Genomic DNA, 13986 nt, shown 5'->3' with positions numbered 1-13986 from the left:
AAAAATATTGGTTTAAATCCAATTATTATGGAACACATATTAACCCAAAATATAAGAAACATGTAATCTTTCCTTAAATAAAATGTACAGAATTACCTAATATGATTAACATATATATGACGATTACTGACTATAAATAATAAAGATTTGATAACAATTTTTGCATCCTTCTTTATTTTTGTTTAATTTTATATTATTAAAAAAATTAAACAATCACATTAACCATATAATAAAAAGATTAGATTTTTTATTATATGTTATATTTTGATTTTTTAAAATAAATTTAAATTACAAAAATAAGGAAACCTTATATCTTATATTTTAAATTTTTTAAGGCAACTTTAAATTATAAAATGAGGAAACCTTATATGCTATATTTTTCTTATATGTTAGATTTTGTCTTATATGTTATATTTTGAATTTTTTAAAATGATTTTAAATTACAAAAATGTAAGTTTCCTTGAGCATACGACTAAAATCATTAAAATGACATGTATCAATTCGATGGTTGATTTGAAACCTTTTAAAACCATATGGAAGATAAATGTCAAAATAATTCTACTGTAGAAACAATATTGTTCACATTTTTCAAGAATGTGTTCGGTGAAAAAAATAAAATTTTTGTGTCAAAATTTGTTTAATGTCCAATCTGATCAATCCATGATATATTAATTATAGTTTAGTTCCACAATTTTAATAAAAATTAATCCGATCCATCGGAAAGAAATTATATAATAACAACAAAAATACATTGTATATGTATAAATAATATGATCAAATATAAAAAAAAATTATCGATAATATATACAAATAAATTCACCATGCGCAAGACACATGTCTTATCCTAGTTTTATTTTATTTCAAGTGGTTGATGCACATCATTCAAATAAAAGATGATAAACCGTTGGTAATGAATGTTTAATTATGTGCCACCGATTAATCAATTATTGGACACCAAATCAACACCCGAATCCTAACTTTATATTTTTTGTATCACTATGCATCCAAAATGATTAATGTGGATACACAATTCATGTTTAGTATCCGCATGATTTGTTTACGAACAATGATAGATTGTCAAGAATTTCAAAATCGGAATCTCGTGGAAGTATCCGGAATCTTGCTTCCAATACATTTCCAACATACATTTTTAAAAACACGTTGGAAGCTTATGTTTTCGTTTATGAATCACGATTTCATTTTAAAAATTCAGTTTCATGAATAAGTATAAAAAATAAAATTATATCTTTATATTATATAAAATTTAAAATTAATAGTATTAAAATAAAGGAAATAAAAAATATGAAAATATCAAAACTACTATTATAATTATCTTTGTGCATACTAATTTTTATAAGAGATAGTGCATATGTATTCAAATATACTGTGACATATATTTATGAACTATTAAAAATAATTAGTTTGATAATATTTTTATAAGCTTGATCTGTTCGTATTTTTTATAGTTAAAATATGAATCAACTAAATACTACCCGCTTCCTAACTACTACCCGCTTCCTAACTACGCTTCTACTATTCGGCTTCCATGTAACATAGATACAAAAGGCTCCCAATAAAGATTCGGGGACTTCCAGTCTGCACACTTTCACCCCACCCACCGTGGCATGTTCATCATCGCTACGAAAAAGAACGTGCGCGTTTTCAATCTCCAGAAGAGAGAGCTGGCCATCAAGAAGCTCGAGACTGGGCTCAGAAAGATCTCATCGATGGCGATTCATCCCGGTGGCGATAATTTGATCGTAGGAAGCAAAAAAGGGAAGATGTGTTGGTTTGACATGGACCTGTCTTCGAAACCGTACAAGACTCTCAAGAATCATCCTAAAGACATTACGAACGTGGCGTTTCACCGCTCGTATCCGCTCTTCGCTTCGTGCTCGGAGGATTCAACGGCTTATGTGTTCCATGGAAAGGTGTATAGTGATCTTAACGAGAATCCTCTGATTGTGCCGTTGGAGATTCTAAGAGGCCATTCTACTTCTTCAAATAGAGGTCAGTTTTTTACTGTGTTTCTGACTCTTTGTTTATTCTTTATGAGATTATTATTTTATGCTTATGGGGGGGTTTGTTCGATGGCAGGAGTCTTGGACTGCAAGTTTCATCCGAGGCAACCATGGCTATTCACTGCAGGCGCCGACTCGGTTATAAAACTTTACTGCCACTAAGTTTCGCCCAAACCATATTTTTGACCATTTTCATCTTGTTTTTGTATTATCACATTGCTCTACCGTTTTGTATTTCTACTGCATTTTAGTTGCCTCCTATGCGTCTCTCTGGTTGCACTAGCTTGATTACCTTTTTTGTTGCTGAGATCAAACTGAAAAACAGAATACAACTTATTTGGTAACTCACATCAGATTTACTGAAAATGGTAGCCCTCCTCACTTGTGATTATCGTAATGACTCTGTTAATAGGTTCTAGTATGGTCTTGATGAGAGATTGTTAAACAACTTAAAACTGTAAAAAACTTGCAATTAAGAGTTTCACTGTAATTTGTTTGACGTCTCTGCATGTATAACATTCTTCGTCATTTTAAGAGACCACTATGGCAAAAGTCTTGAACTTAACGTTCTAATTATATGGGCTCATACTGATATCTCAATATGCATTTCTTATTTTTTTAATTAAACAATTATTAGCTTAGGAACTACAATTTGACAAAAAAGAACACCCTAGAAGTTAACAATCGACCTGTACGTCTGATCAGGCTTCCAATCCGCCGGAATAACAGCCTGAGCTACCACTACTTTACGAGACTCGCCAGATGTAAGTCTAATGTTGAACGGCCCGCTCAGTGGACCGCCGGAGTTTAACTTCCACTCGGCGGACCTCATTTCTTGCATGGGCATAAATCCTCCGCTGGCCGGTTGAATCTCAACGGACGCCAAATCTCCTTCACCGTTTTCGTATTCCACAACGAATGCCACGTAGAACGGGGTAGAACCGGCATCAACATGAAAAGCTATTTCAGTTCCTTGATATAAACACGCAGCACTGGAACAACATAACATAGAAAAGAAAAAAAAAATCAAAAATTATTCACGTACAAAAAAGTAGATAATTGTGTAGGAAACAGCACCAATCCTTACTAATAAAAAGGACCTTTTGAGGCTCCATAAAGCGTCCACATCAGCAAAAAAAACTTCTCCCGTAAGATGACACATGGCATAAAATATAGTTTTACATTTTAATATTACTAATTTTCGAAAATTATAAATAATATGTAAACATACAGCATAAAAAAATGGAAAAACTACATTAAACATATGTAAGATTATAATTTTTCACTTGAAAAAAAGACGGCTTATCTCCATAATGTAACATTACCGTTTTATAAAAAAATCCTTACTAATAAAAAGGACCTTTTGAGGCTCCATAAAGCGTCCACATCAGCAAAAAAAACTTCTCCCGTAAGATGACACATGGCATAAAATATAGTTTTACATTTTAATATTACTAATTTTCGAAAATTATAAATAATATGTAAACATACAGCATAAAAAAATGGAAAAACTACATTAAACATATGTAAGATTATAATTTTTCACTTGAAAAAAAGACGGCTTATCTCCATAATGTAACATTACCGTTTTATAAAAAAAATAAAAAACATTATATATAATTTGGAAAATAATAAATATAATGTAAACATACAACATAAAAATAGAAATACTACATTAAACATATGTACGATTACCATTTTACATTTTTATTTTAAATAAATAATATGTAAACATACAATATAAAAAATGGAAAAACTACATTAAACATATGTAAGACTACCATTTTTCACTAAAAAAAAGACGTCTTATCTCCATAATGTAACATTACTATTTTGTAAAAAAAACATTATATATAATTTTAAAAATAATAAATAATATGTAAACATACAACATAAAAATGAAAATACTACATTAAACATATGTAAGATTACCATTTTACACTTAAAAAAACGGCTTATCTCCATAATGTAACATTACCATTTTATAAAAAAAAAAAAAAACATAAATATAACTATTTGACTATTTGTCCAAGTTCTTCTATTAAATATTACCGTTTTACATTAAAAATGGAAAAATACATTAAGACTTAAAATATAAAATATAGATATTAACTAAATATAAAGTATAAGAAAAAGAAATACTCAATACTCAATATATAGAAAAATAAATAATAATTAAATATTATAAATATATTAATATACAAATTATATATACAATAATAAGTAAATGCACAATTTTAAAAAAAATGGAAAGAGTACATTAAATATTAAACATCTATCTTAAAATGTAAAATATAGATATTAAGTAAATAGAAAGTATAAGAAAAAGAAATACACAACTTAAAAACAATGGAAAAAGTATATTAAGATTTAAACATCTATCTTAAAATGAAAAATATAGATATTACGCAAATAGAAAGTATAAGAAAAGGAAATACACAATTTGAAAAAATGGAAAAATTACATTAGTATTTAAACATCTATCTTAAAATGTAAATCTATCTTAAATTATAAAATTATTAGTAAATAGAAAGTATAAGAAATAGAAATACACAATATAAAGAAAAATAAATATTAAGTAAATATATAATATAAGTAAATCCCCAATTTAAAAAATGGAACATTAAATTAAGATTTCAAAATATATCTTAAAATTTAAAATATAGATATTACGTAAATAGAAAGTATAACAAATGGAAATATACAATTAAAAAAAATGGAAAACATACATTAAGATTTAAACATCTATCTTAAAATGTAAAATAGAGACATTAAGTAAATAAAAAGTACAAGAAATGGAAATACATATACAGGAAAATAAATAATAAGTAAATAATATAAATATATAATATATGAATTATATAAATAATAATAAGTAAATATACAATTTTTTTAAAAAATGGAAAAAGTTCATGAAGCATTAAACATCTATCTTAAAATGTAAAATGTAAAATATATAATAAAAGTAAATACACAATTTAAAAAAATGGAAAATGTACATTAAGATTTAAATATCTATTTTAAAATATAAAATATAGATATTATGTAAATAAAAAATATAAGAAATAGAAATAAACATTTTAAAAAATGGAAAAAGTACATTAAGATTTAAACATCTATCTTAAAATGTAAATCTATTTTAAAATGGTAGTAAACTATATAAAAATGGAAATACCATATTAAACAAAAAAAATAAAAATGTATAGTTTTACATCAAGAAAGTCTCTATAAAACTCACTATTCCATCAACATCAACCTCACACTATCAAGGAAAACTTCAAAACACTCAAGCAAAAAAATGGTTCCACCATCAACTATTGCCGTCCCAAAAACTTTTAATGACCTTGAAGGAGATTTTTTATAACAACGAACTTTTTGTTAGGTGGATTCATTGTTGGGAAACCCGCAACTTCCAAAAGCCAAACTTATTCATGGGAATTGAATTGCTTTTCATAGACTCAAAGGTATTCTTACAAATTTAAATTAATCTAATCCATAATTTTATTGTTAATATTCATACTAACTCTTTCATGATCAAACCATTACAATTAATAACTATTCAAGCGTTTATCCCGAAACCATTACATCATGTTGGTTTAGTATTGTTTTTGGTTTAGTAACCGGTTTAGGATGATCCTATTGTAAATATAATTTAAGTTGGTTTAGCATATTTTATGATTAAAATAACTTAAATTAAATAATAGTAATATTATGCTTAAAATACAATTTTAGAGAGTTTTCAAATATAGTTTACATAACATTATAGGTGATGAATTTAATTTATTAAATTTGTTTATTACTTAAAACTATTTTTTTAAACATACTGAGTTATAAATATCAATGATGGATTGGTGAGTATAACATGAAAACAAAAATATAAATATTTGATTTTCAAGATAAGAAATTCAGATTTTATTCAGTTACTCAATATATAATATCTTAAATTATTTTTTTAAAATATACATAATTTATATATATATATATATTAATCTTCCAAACTTAAACTATTATATTATATATGAATAATGTTTTTAAATAAAAATCATTTCTGATTTAAAAAAAAAATAAAAACAACAAATGGTATTTTCAAATAATGGATATAATTTACATTATACTATCATTTAATAAGTATTAGATACGTTTTGATATATCATTATTTTCTATTTCCAGAAAACAATAAATTGTTAAACATCAATATCACCTAGGTTAAGTATACGAACAACACAAATTCAAACATCACAAAAAAATATTTACATAAACATTATAATACAATGATTTAATCAGAAAATACAATTAAAAAAAAAACAATATTCAAAAGAATAGTTATATACTTAATATTTAAAAATCAAAGATATTTTTGCTAAATTTGTACTTACCTGGCTAAGTAGATCGACCATCTTTTTACGGATCGATCGATTGTTGAGCATGTGGTCGATCCGAAAATACTCTGCAGTTTGATTAAATTTCTAAAACATTTATTCCAACACTCAACAGATATTTTTGCTAAATATGATAACTAGATAGCCAACAAAATTTAAAAAAAAATATTTAAATAGTAAAAAATATGTTAATTTAATGTGTTATAATTTAAAAATAAATTTTAATTATGACATGCATCTTAACATTTATATAAATATATATCATAACCTAAATATAAATAATTTAACAACTTAAATTAAAGAAAAAAAAAATCCCGGGCGTAGCCCGGGTTAATCCCTAGTCTATACTATATTAAAAGGGTTATACGAGGAGTAGGGAGGCTATCCACGTCAGACTAAAAATTCTACCAATCAAATGCTTCTAATTTACCACGTCACTTACTCAACACAAAAACTGTCGATATGTTTCGTCTTCTCCACTTCTCCATTTTCTTTGAGCGTTACCGATTCTTTCACCTCTCTTTCTTTTCCTCTTATTTAATAAAACCTTTCACCAGTGAATCCAGAACAACTCGATTTACACAAATGAGGTTTATCTGATGAGTCTGGTTACCTGGTGTTCCCGATCACGACGCCATCGATAACCGGACGTAACCGGAGGACGAGGAGGGTTGGAGATTAATAGCAGAAACGAAATCGAAGATGAGGATGAACACGATGAGGAGGAAGAGGAGGAGGAGGAGGAAGAAGATCGAGGGGAGGTGTTCCCGATCACGACGCGATCGAGAACCGGATTCTCGATTGGGCCGAGATTCTAATGGCAATCAAGGATAATTCAGGAAACGCGGCTGATTACGTCGACAACGGAGCTGGTTAGGAGGCGCTGCTCCAGAATTTAGCGGAAGGAGACGGTGGCGAAGGTGGTGGGAGGAGAAGAGCACCGCTGGCTGCTAAATCGACGATTGAGGCGTTGGAGACTTTCGAGGTTTGTTCTGATGAAGATGATGAAGGTTGTTGTTTTCGCTGTGTGTAAACATGGGATGGTGATTGGTGAAACCGTTAAGAAGTTACCGTGTGGGCATTGTTACCATGGTAATTGTATGTTAAATATCTAATTGATGTTCTCTCCTCTGAACTCTCTGATGGTTTCATGGTAAAACTATTTGATTCAAATTAAGCACTAAGATTAGAGCGTTTTGTTTTGTTTTAATTTGTCTCTGAACATGAAAATAAAAATCTGATTTGTTAGCAGAAAGGCGTGATTTTGTGCACTTATGATTCAGCAGAGAGAGTCGGAAGGCTTGCTAACAAGGTTTAATGGGGAAAGTCAAACCTAAAAAAATGAAGGTTTTCGTAGGGGTTTCTTGCACAACTTCTCTGAACCATTTGGTTGTTGTGAGGAAACTTATTGTTCTCTCCTTAAAAATATTGCTTCCTCGGTGTGTTTTCCTCTTCCAAAGGTTTTTGTTTTTGTTATCATACATTTTCACTTTTAATATTGTTATCATTTTTGAGTTTGAGCAGGCTCAAGTATGATAATATGAAACTGAGGAGACTTCATGATAAAATCCACCAAAAAGAGAAAAGAGGAACATAGCAGACGTGTAAAAAAAAAGACATTTGATAAAAGGTAAAAATGCTTCCCTTAATTCATCACCTCAAGGAGCAGACTGTTGCAAAATATATCAGGATCGTATTGCACTGTTTATCATCTTTTATTGTTCCTGCTCATGTCTTTTTTCTTTACAGGACGATATTACCCTTGGAGAATTGTATACTTTTAGTAAACTCTAAGTATGCTTTAAGATTTTCAGGTCTTTTAGTCTGCAAAAGATAGGATCCCTACGTTTAACCTTTTATTAACAATCTTATGTTAAAACCCTTGATTTTTGTGGCAGCTTTCAGTATGTTTCTGGAAGTAAGCACAATTCTTTATCACTTTGATGTATTTTGGGTCCGTTGTTCCACGTCTCTAGACTTATATTACATAAGAAAAGACCTAAAACTCAATCTTCACTGGTGGTTCTGATGAGATGATGTTAACTCAAATATTGTAAGTTAGCAGTGTAACTGTACGCACGGACGTTGCTTGAAACTGCAAGTCTTCCCATTCATCTTTACGGTTACTCAAGCTATTGCATGTTCATATTTTCCCTTTACCTGCTGTCGTTCCTATAGTTTCTGGTTCGACTTTACTTTGAACCTCTGTAAACTTACACTCTCATGTATCTTTTCAGTTACGGTGAAAGCTTTGCGTTCGGAACATATTGTGATGGTTGTAACTGTGTCAATCGTTCAAACAACGTTGACAATGAACCTGAAAGATTGAGATATTGAAGCAACTCTGTAATGGAATCTAAATGCGTTTAGGTCGAAAATTGCTAGCAGACCGTCCACATGGGGTTAAAGATAAAAGAGTACGTGGTTTGAGGATTAGCAGTGCTACTGATTTAAAAAAAAAAAACCATTTACATTTTCAATATTGTTGGAAGACTTCTGTGAACTTATGTTAGATTGCTGGGGAGTTCTTTTAGCTTCTAAGGTACAATGAGAGATTTTTCTTTTGTAGGAGGATATTGGTGAAGTTGTGTTGTCACTGTAAGAAATCAGGATGTTTTAAGAAGTATTGTGAGTACTTTCAAGCAAACATTTTTTATTCTGGGAACTGCTAATGCTTGGACTGCAAAAACTTTGAAGGAAGTGAGCAGAGAAAAGCTCTGTTTCATGGTGAAAATGCCAACAATGTGGCTTATCTCCACCAATGAAACCATTACTGGAGCTGTCGGCCCACTGGCTTTGCTCCTTTGACACCCAAGTGAAAGTTTATAGCGACTCCAAGAATCTAATCACGAGAAGCTACTTTACCTGATTTTGAGGTTCAACTTTATCAGCATTTAAGTCGGCTTTCTGCTCAGTAATCTTCTTCTTCTTCTTCCTCTAGATTGATTTGACTGGTTCATTAGTCTTTTCTTATCTCTTGATTTATAAATTGGATTATACGATAAAGAGGTTTACTTTCAGGTGCAGTGTATCTTCTGGAACATGGCAAATAAGCATGGAATGTTGTTTCATCCTCCCGAATCTTCAGTCAGAATTTTATTCTGTTCTTCAATCCCTAAGGTCTCATCCTGATAAAGTTGTGAATGTAATTGCTCGACCAGATGGGACCTCGAAACATTTCTCTATTCCCTACATAATTTCCTGTTAAAATAGTAACGATTCTATCAGTTATATGCATTTGGCTTATTTTTGGTTTATAATTTCATGGATATGTTTTGCTCATTGCTGATGTCCAAAAAAAGGAAGCTTATGCTATTGTCTCTCACAATATTGGTCAACTTCTTTTTCTGTTAGAGACACAAATGATTGTACAAGAGAAACAGAGAAAATATCATGCTAGGAGAGCTTTATGGCTACTCTGAACTGCATCCACAGTACGGCCTAAGTCAGCCTCAGAAGTTATACTGACGGGTTCTTTTGATGGTTGATCAACCCAGGACAGTTCAACAAAAAAAAATGCTTCACATCTACTCGTGTTTTATAATTTAACACACAGCGTAAAATGAAGAAAGCACAAAACGGAGTCTTCAGATGCTTTGGTTGTGAGCCAACAGAGAAGATAGTGTACCATTATGCAAGTTGAATCAACAAGCTCAACCTGTGAAAGTTTATATATAACGAGATTATCTTTTCTGTTTGAACAAAAGAAGATTAGTATTTTTTTGTTCAAATGATTATCTTTTCTTAAATGTGTAATTATGGTGGACACACTGATTCTATGTCTTTGCTATAAAGTTATATTTTGATCTATTCCATGCATACCATTTGGTTCAGATTGGAGAGCCCTTGGAAACTTAAAAAATAAGAAAATCGATGGCACTAGAAATTTTGAAAAATGATTAAAAACAATAAATAACACAACTTGGTTAAATATGTATATGGTTTTTGACATAAGTTCATAATGAATGTTTACTTCTAAAATGATTACGTAGTTTGGTTGTTAAAAGCGATGGTCAGCGGCTAGCATTGTTTGGAAAACCAAACCTACCGGTTGAAATGTGACTCACTCTTCTAACCGGAATTAGACTGTGCTAAAAATCGGCAAATTCGCTTAAAACTTGGTCACACTCACTAAACTAATGATGCAGATCGATATTAAATTCGTTGCTTTAAAAAAAATCAAGTTAAAAATAATTGTACGTTTTAACAAGATTGCATTAAAAAAATCTATATTAGCTTTTAATATCTATCTAAATAAATTAGTTTTCAATATATTTTATATTATTTAGAACTTTTCATTTTATTTTCATATCATTTTTAGATTCTAACAAAAATATAAAGTTATACAAAAAAATAATTTTATAATTATACATATATATATAGTTACTTAAATTTAAATTATATTAAATTTTAAAATCCGACAGAACCGGTCAGACCATTGACCCAACTAAAATACTGAACCAATATCCGATCCGGTTTCCAAAATATTGGTGGCAAGGATAAAATTAATATCGTCCACTTTATGAATAATTAAAATAAAAAAAATTATTGATAACAACAAAATATAACCAATCTTAAATTTATATTAATATGTTAAATTTACATAAAGTCAATTCATATGTATACTTAGTTTTGTTAGTCAGATATACCCTAAATGTTTTTCAGATTATGATAGTGATTATTTTCTTCCAACATTTTGAAAATGGAAAATATAAAACAATAACTGAAAAAAATTACACTAATTATTATGTAAATTATTTATACCAAAATAAAATGAACGTTTTGATAAAAAAAAAATATAATTACATTATTTTATAAAACGTTTGTGCATTATTAATAGTATTTATCAAACAACCACTTGGTTAACTACAATGATTTTATCATTCACTATTTTTTTCTATTTAGTCTAACATTCTATTTCTTTTGTTTTCAACTATAAGTTTTGTTAAACAATACAAATATATGTAAAAAAAATGATTGGAAACTTTTTTTTAGCCGGATTTAGACTGTGCTAAAAACCGGCAAATTCGCTTAAAACTTGGTCACACTCACTAAACCAATGATGCAGATCGATATTAAATTCGTTGCTTTTAAAAAATTCAATTTAAAAATAATTGTATGTTTTAACAAGATTACATTAATAAAAAAAATCTATATTAGCTTTTAATATCTATCTAAATAAATTAGTTTTCAATATATTTTATATTATTTAGAACTTTTCATTTTATTTTCATATCATTTTTAGATTCTAACAAAAATATAAGTTCTAAAAATAATAATTTTATAATTATAAATATATATAGTTACTTAAATTTAAATTATATTAAATTTTAAAATCCGGCATAACCGGTCCGACCATTGACTCAACTAAAATACCGAGCCAATGTCCGATCCGGTTTCCAAAATATTGATGGGATAAAATTAATATCGTCCACTTTATAAATAATTTAAAAAATCTTTATTGATAACAACAAAATATATACAATCTTAAATTTATATTAATATGTTAAATTTACATAAAATTCAATTCATATGTATAGTTAGTTTTGTTAGTTAGATATACCCTAAATGTTTTTCAGATTATGATAGTGATTATTTTCTTCCAACATTTTGAGAATGGAAAATATAAAACAACAACTGAAAATAATACAATTATTTATACCAAAATAAAATGATTTTTTTTTGTTAAAAAAATTATAAAAACATTATTTTGTAAAACTTTTGTTCATTACTAATAGTACTTATCAAACAACCACTTGGTTAACTACAATGATTCTATCAATCACTATTTTTTTCTATTTACTCTAACATTCTTTTTTTTTCAACTATAAGTTTTGTTAAACAATAAAAATATATGTAAAAAAATGATCGGAAACTTTGTTTTAGCCATTATCTACGCGTAGCGCGGAAAAAAAATCTAGTACTATATAAGAGGAACAATCTGATTTATATATACGTACCGTCTGTAACTAACACTTACAGGACCAGCGCTTCGTAGTTGAGCAGCTTGGCCAGGTTTGGCTAAGGCTCCCATGGCTTTGCCACTAAGGTCAAATTTTTTTTTTTTTTTTTTTTTTTTTTTTTTTTTTTTTCACTAAGGTCAAAATGAACTGGCTCAGAGGCGCAAGGACCACCTGGACACTCGTCCGTTATCGTCACCGTTATTGGGCTCCCTGAACATGCTGGATTCACGGTGCACATAATCTAAAATAAACACATTTATATTTACGATATGGTTGCGACAAATAATACATATGTCTTTCAGACTTGCATGAATGTATGTATAATTTATGTACAATCTAGCCTGGCCACCACGACCCTAAATTAATCAATACCACTTTTTGTAAGAATAAAATTGGTCGTTTTTTTGCTTGCTCAAGAGAATTGCTTTAGTATATTATTAATACGAACCTGATAACATGTTCCACATCCTTTTCCATTGTTGAATAGTGAAGGGCCTCCGGCTGAAACCATCGCGTTTAGCGGTGGATTGGCCACTGCCACACCATATCCACAAGCTCCTCCTATTGACATATATTTACATTATCAAACAAACATATTTTTTGAAGATAAAATATTTATATATGTAGTTTCAAATTTTAATAATACGTACCGGTGCTACCTGCTCCCTCTGGTTCACCGTACCAAGTAGCACCAGCGTCTGCGTCGGCCCATCCAGAGGCATTTTTTGTTTCATTCTGGCAATAACAAAACTTAAATGAGGCTGCAAAAAGAGCTAAAAGGGCAAAGCATCTATGGAAGGATGTCATTTTATGATCTAACTTTGTGTCGTTTAAAGAAATTTCTGTAATATCAATAGCTAGATGTGAATTCGATTCATAATATGATAGTGGATATTTATAGTGTGTTTTTGGGAGTAGTTCTTTGGATTCAGTGGATAGGAAATCGTATAATTGGCAATATTAGGATGTAGAAATGTAAAATGGAATTAGTAAAATAAAAAGGAATGGAATATAGAGAAACATGGAATATATTTCATTCCATTTATTCATGATTAAAATTGGAATGAAATCAGTTTCTTTGAATTTTCTTTTACTTTTATGGAATTGATGGAATAAATATTATATTTCATTCATTACAAATGGTACAACAATTTATGGTATAAATGGAATAGAGAATTTCACATCATTTTATTCTAAAAATTGGCATTCCAGTTTTGGTACTTATGGAAGTAATGTAAGCTTCCCAACTCTCTAGAAAGAAAACATATTTTTTTAACGATGATTTATTATGATATTACAATTTTTGAGAAAGATAGACGATCGACAACCGACAATATTTTAACATTAACAAATTATAGATAGTTGAGCAAAACCCCCTTTGATATATTGTATTGACATTATGTCATTCAGGTTTTCTAAAACTGAAAAATAGGAAAGTTTTTTTTTTTGTACGTTCGACTGTTAAAGTTAAGACTTTAATCAGCGAATCAAGATCAACGATATAAAACGTGAGCAATAGAACATTAGAAAATGACAATTTTTTTCTCTACGAAAACAAACAAGATAGGGGTTTCGAAGCAAACAAATTACTTGATTATGTTATCATACAAGTGACTGGTTAAC

General features: G+C 29.1%; 2 protein-coding genes and 1 long non-coding RNA gene across 3 annotated transcripts; 2 read left to right on the top strand and 1 right to left on the bottom strand.

Annotated features, from left to right (window-relative positions):
* Positions 1–1586: 1586 nt before the first annotated feature.
* LOC117134271 (ribosome biogenesis protein BOP1 homolog) lies at positions 1587–2380 on the top strand. Its single transcript, XM_033292492.1, has 2 exons — positions 1587–2010; positions 2098–2380. Exons 1-2 carry the CDS (start codon positions 1626–1628, stop codon positions 2181–2183), a joined length of 471 nt encoding a protein of 156 aa, XP_033148383.1. The 5' UTR covers positions 1587–1625; the 3' UTR covers positions 2184–2380.
* A 26-nt stretch (positions 2381–2406) lies between these two features.
* LOC117134273 (expansin-B4) lies at positions 2407–13206 on the bottom strand. Its single transcript, XM_033292496.1, has 5 exons — positions 13014–13206; positions 12812–12924; positions 12506–12604; positions 12361–12455; positions 2407–3013 (listed from the first exon to the last, which is right to left on the bottom strand). Exons 1-5 carry the CDS (start codon positions 13168–13170, stop codon positions 2692–2694), a joined length of 786 nt encoding a protein of 261 aa, XP_033148387.1. The 5' UTR covers positions 13171–13206; the 3' UTR covers positions 2407–2691.
* LOC117134278 lies at positions 6662–13876 on the top strand. The gene is made up of 2 exons (XR_004458517.1): positions 6662–12449; positions 12500–13876. It is a non-coding gene; the product is annotated as an uncharacterized LOC117134278 (long non-coding RNA).
* The last annotated feature ends 110 nt before the right edge of the window (positions 13877–13986 follow it).

Source organism: Brassica rapa, chromosome A05 (genome assembly GCF_000309985.2).
Source record: "Brassica rapa cultivar Chiifu-401-42 chromosome A05, CAAS_Brap_v3.01, whole genome shotgun sequence".
NCBI classification, from domain to species: domain Eukaryota; kingdom Viridiplantae; phylum Streptophyta; class Magnoliopsida; order Brassicales; family Brassicaceae; genus Brassica; species Brassica rapa.
Note: the sequence above shows the minus strand (reverse complement) of the source record. Positions and strands in the feature narration are given on the sequence as shown.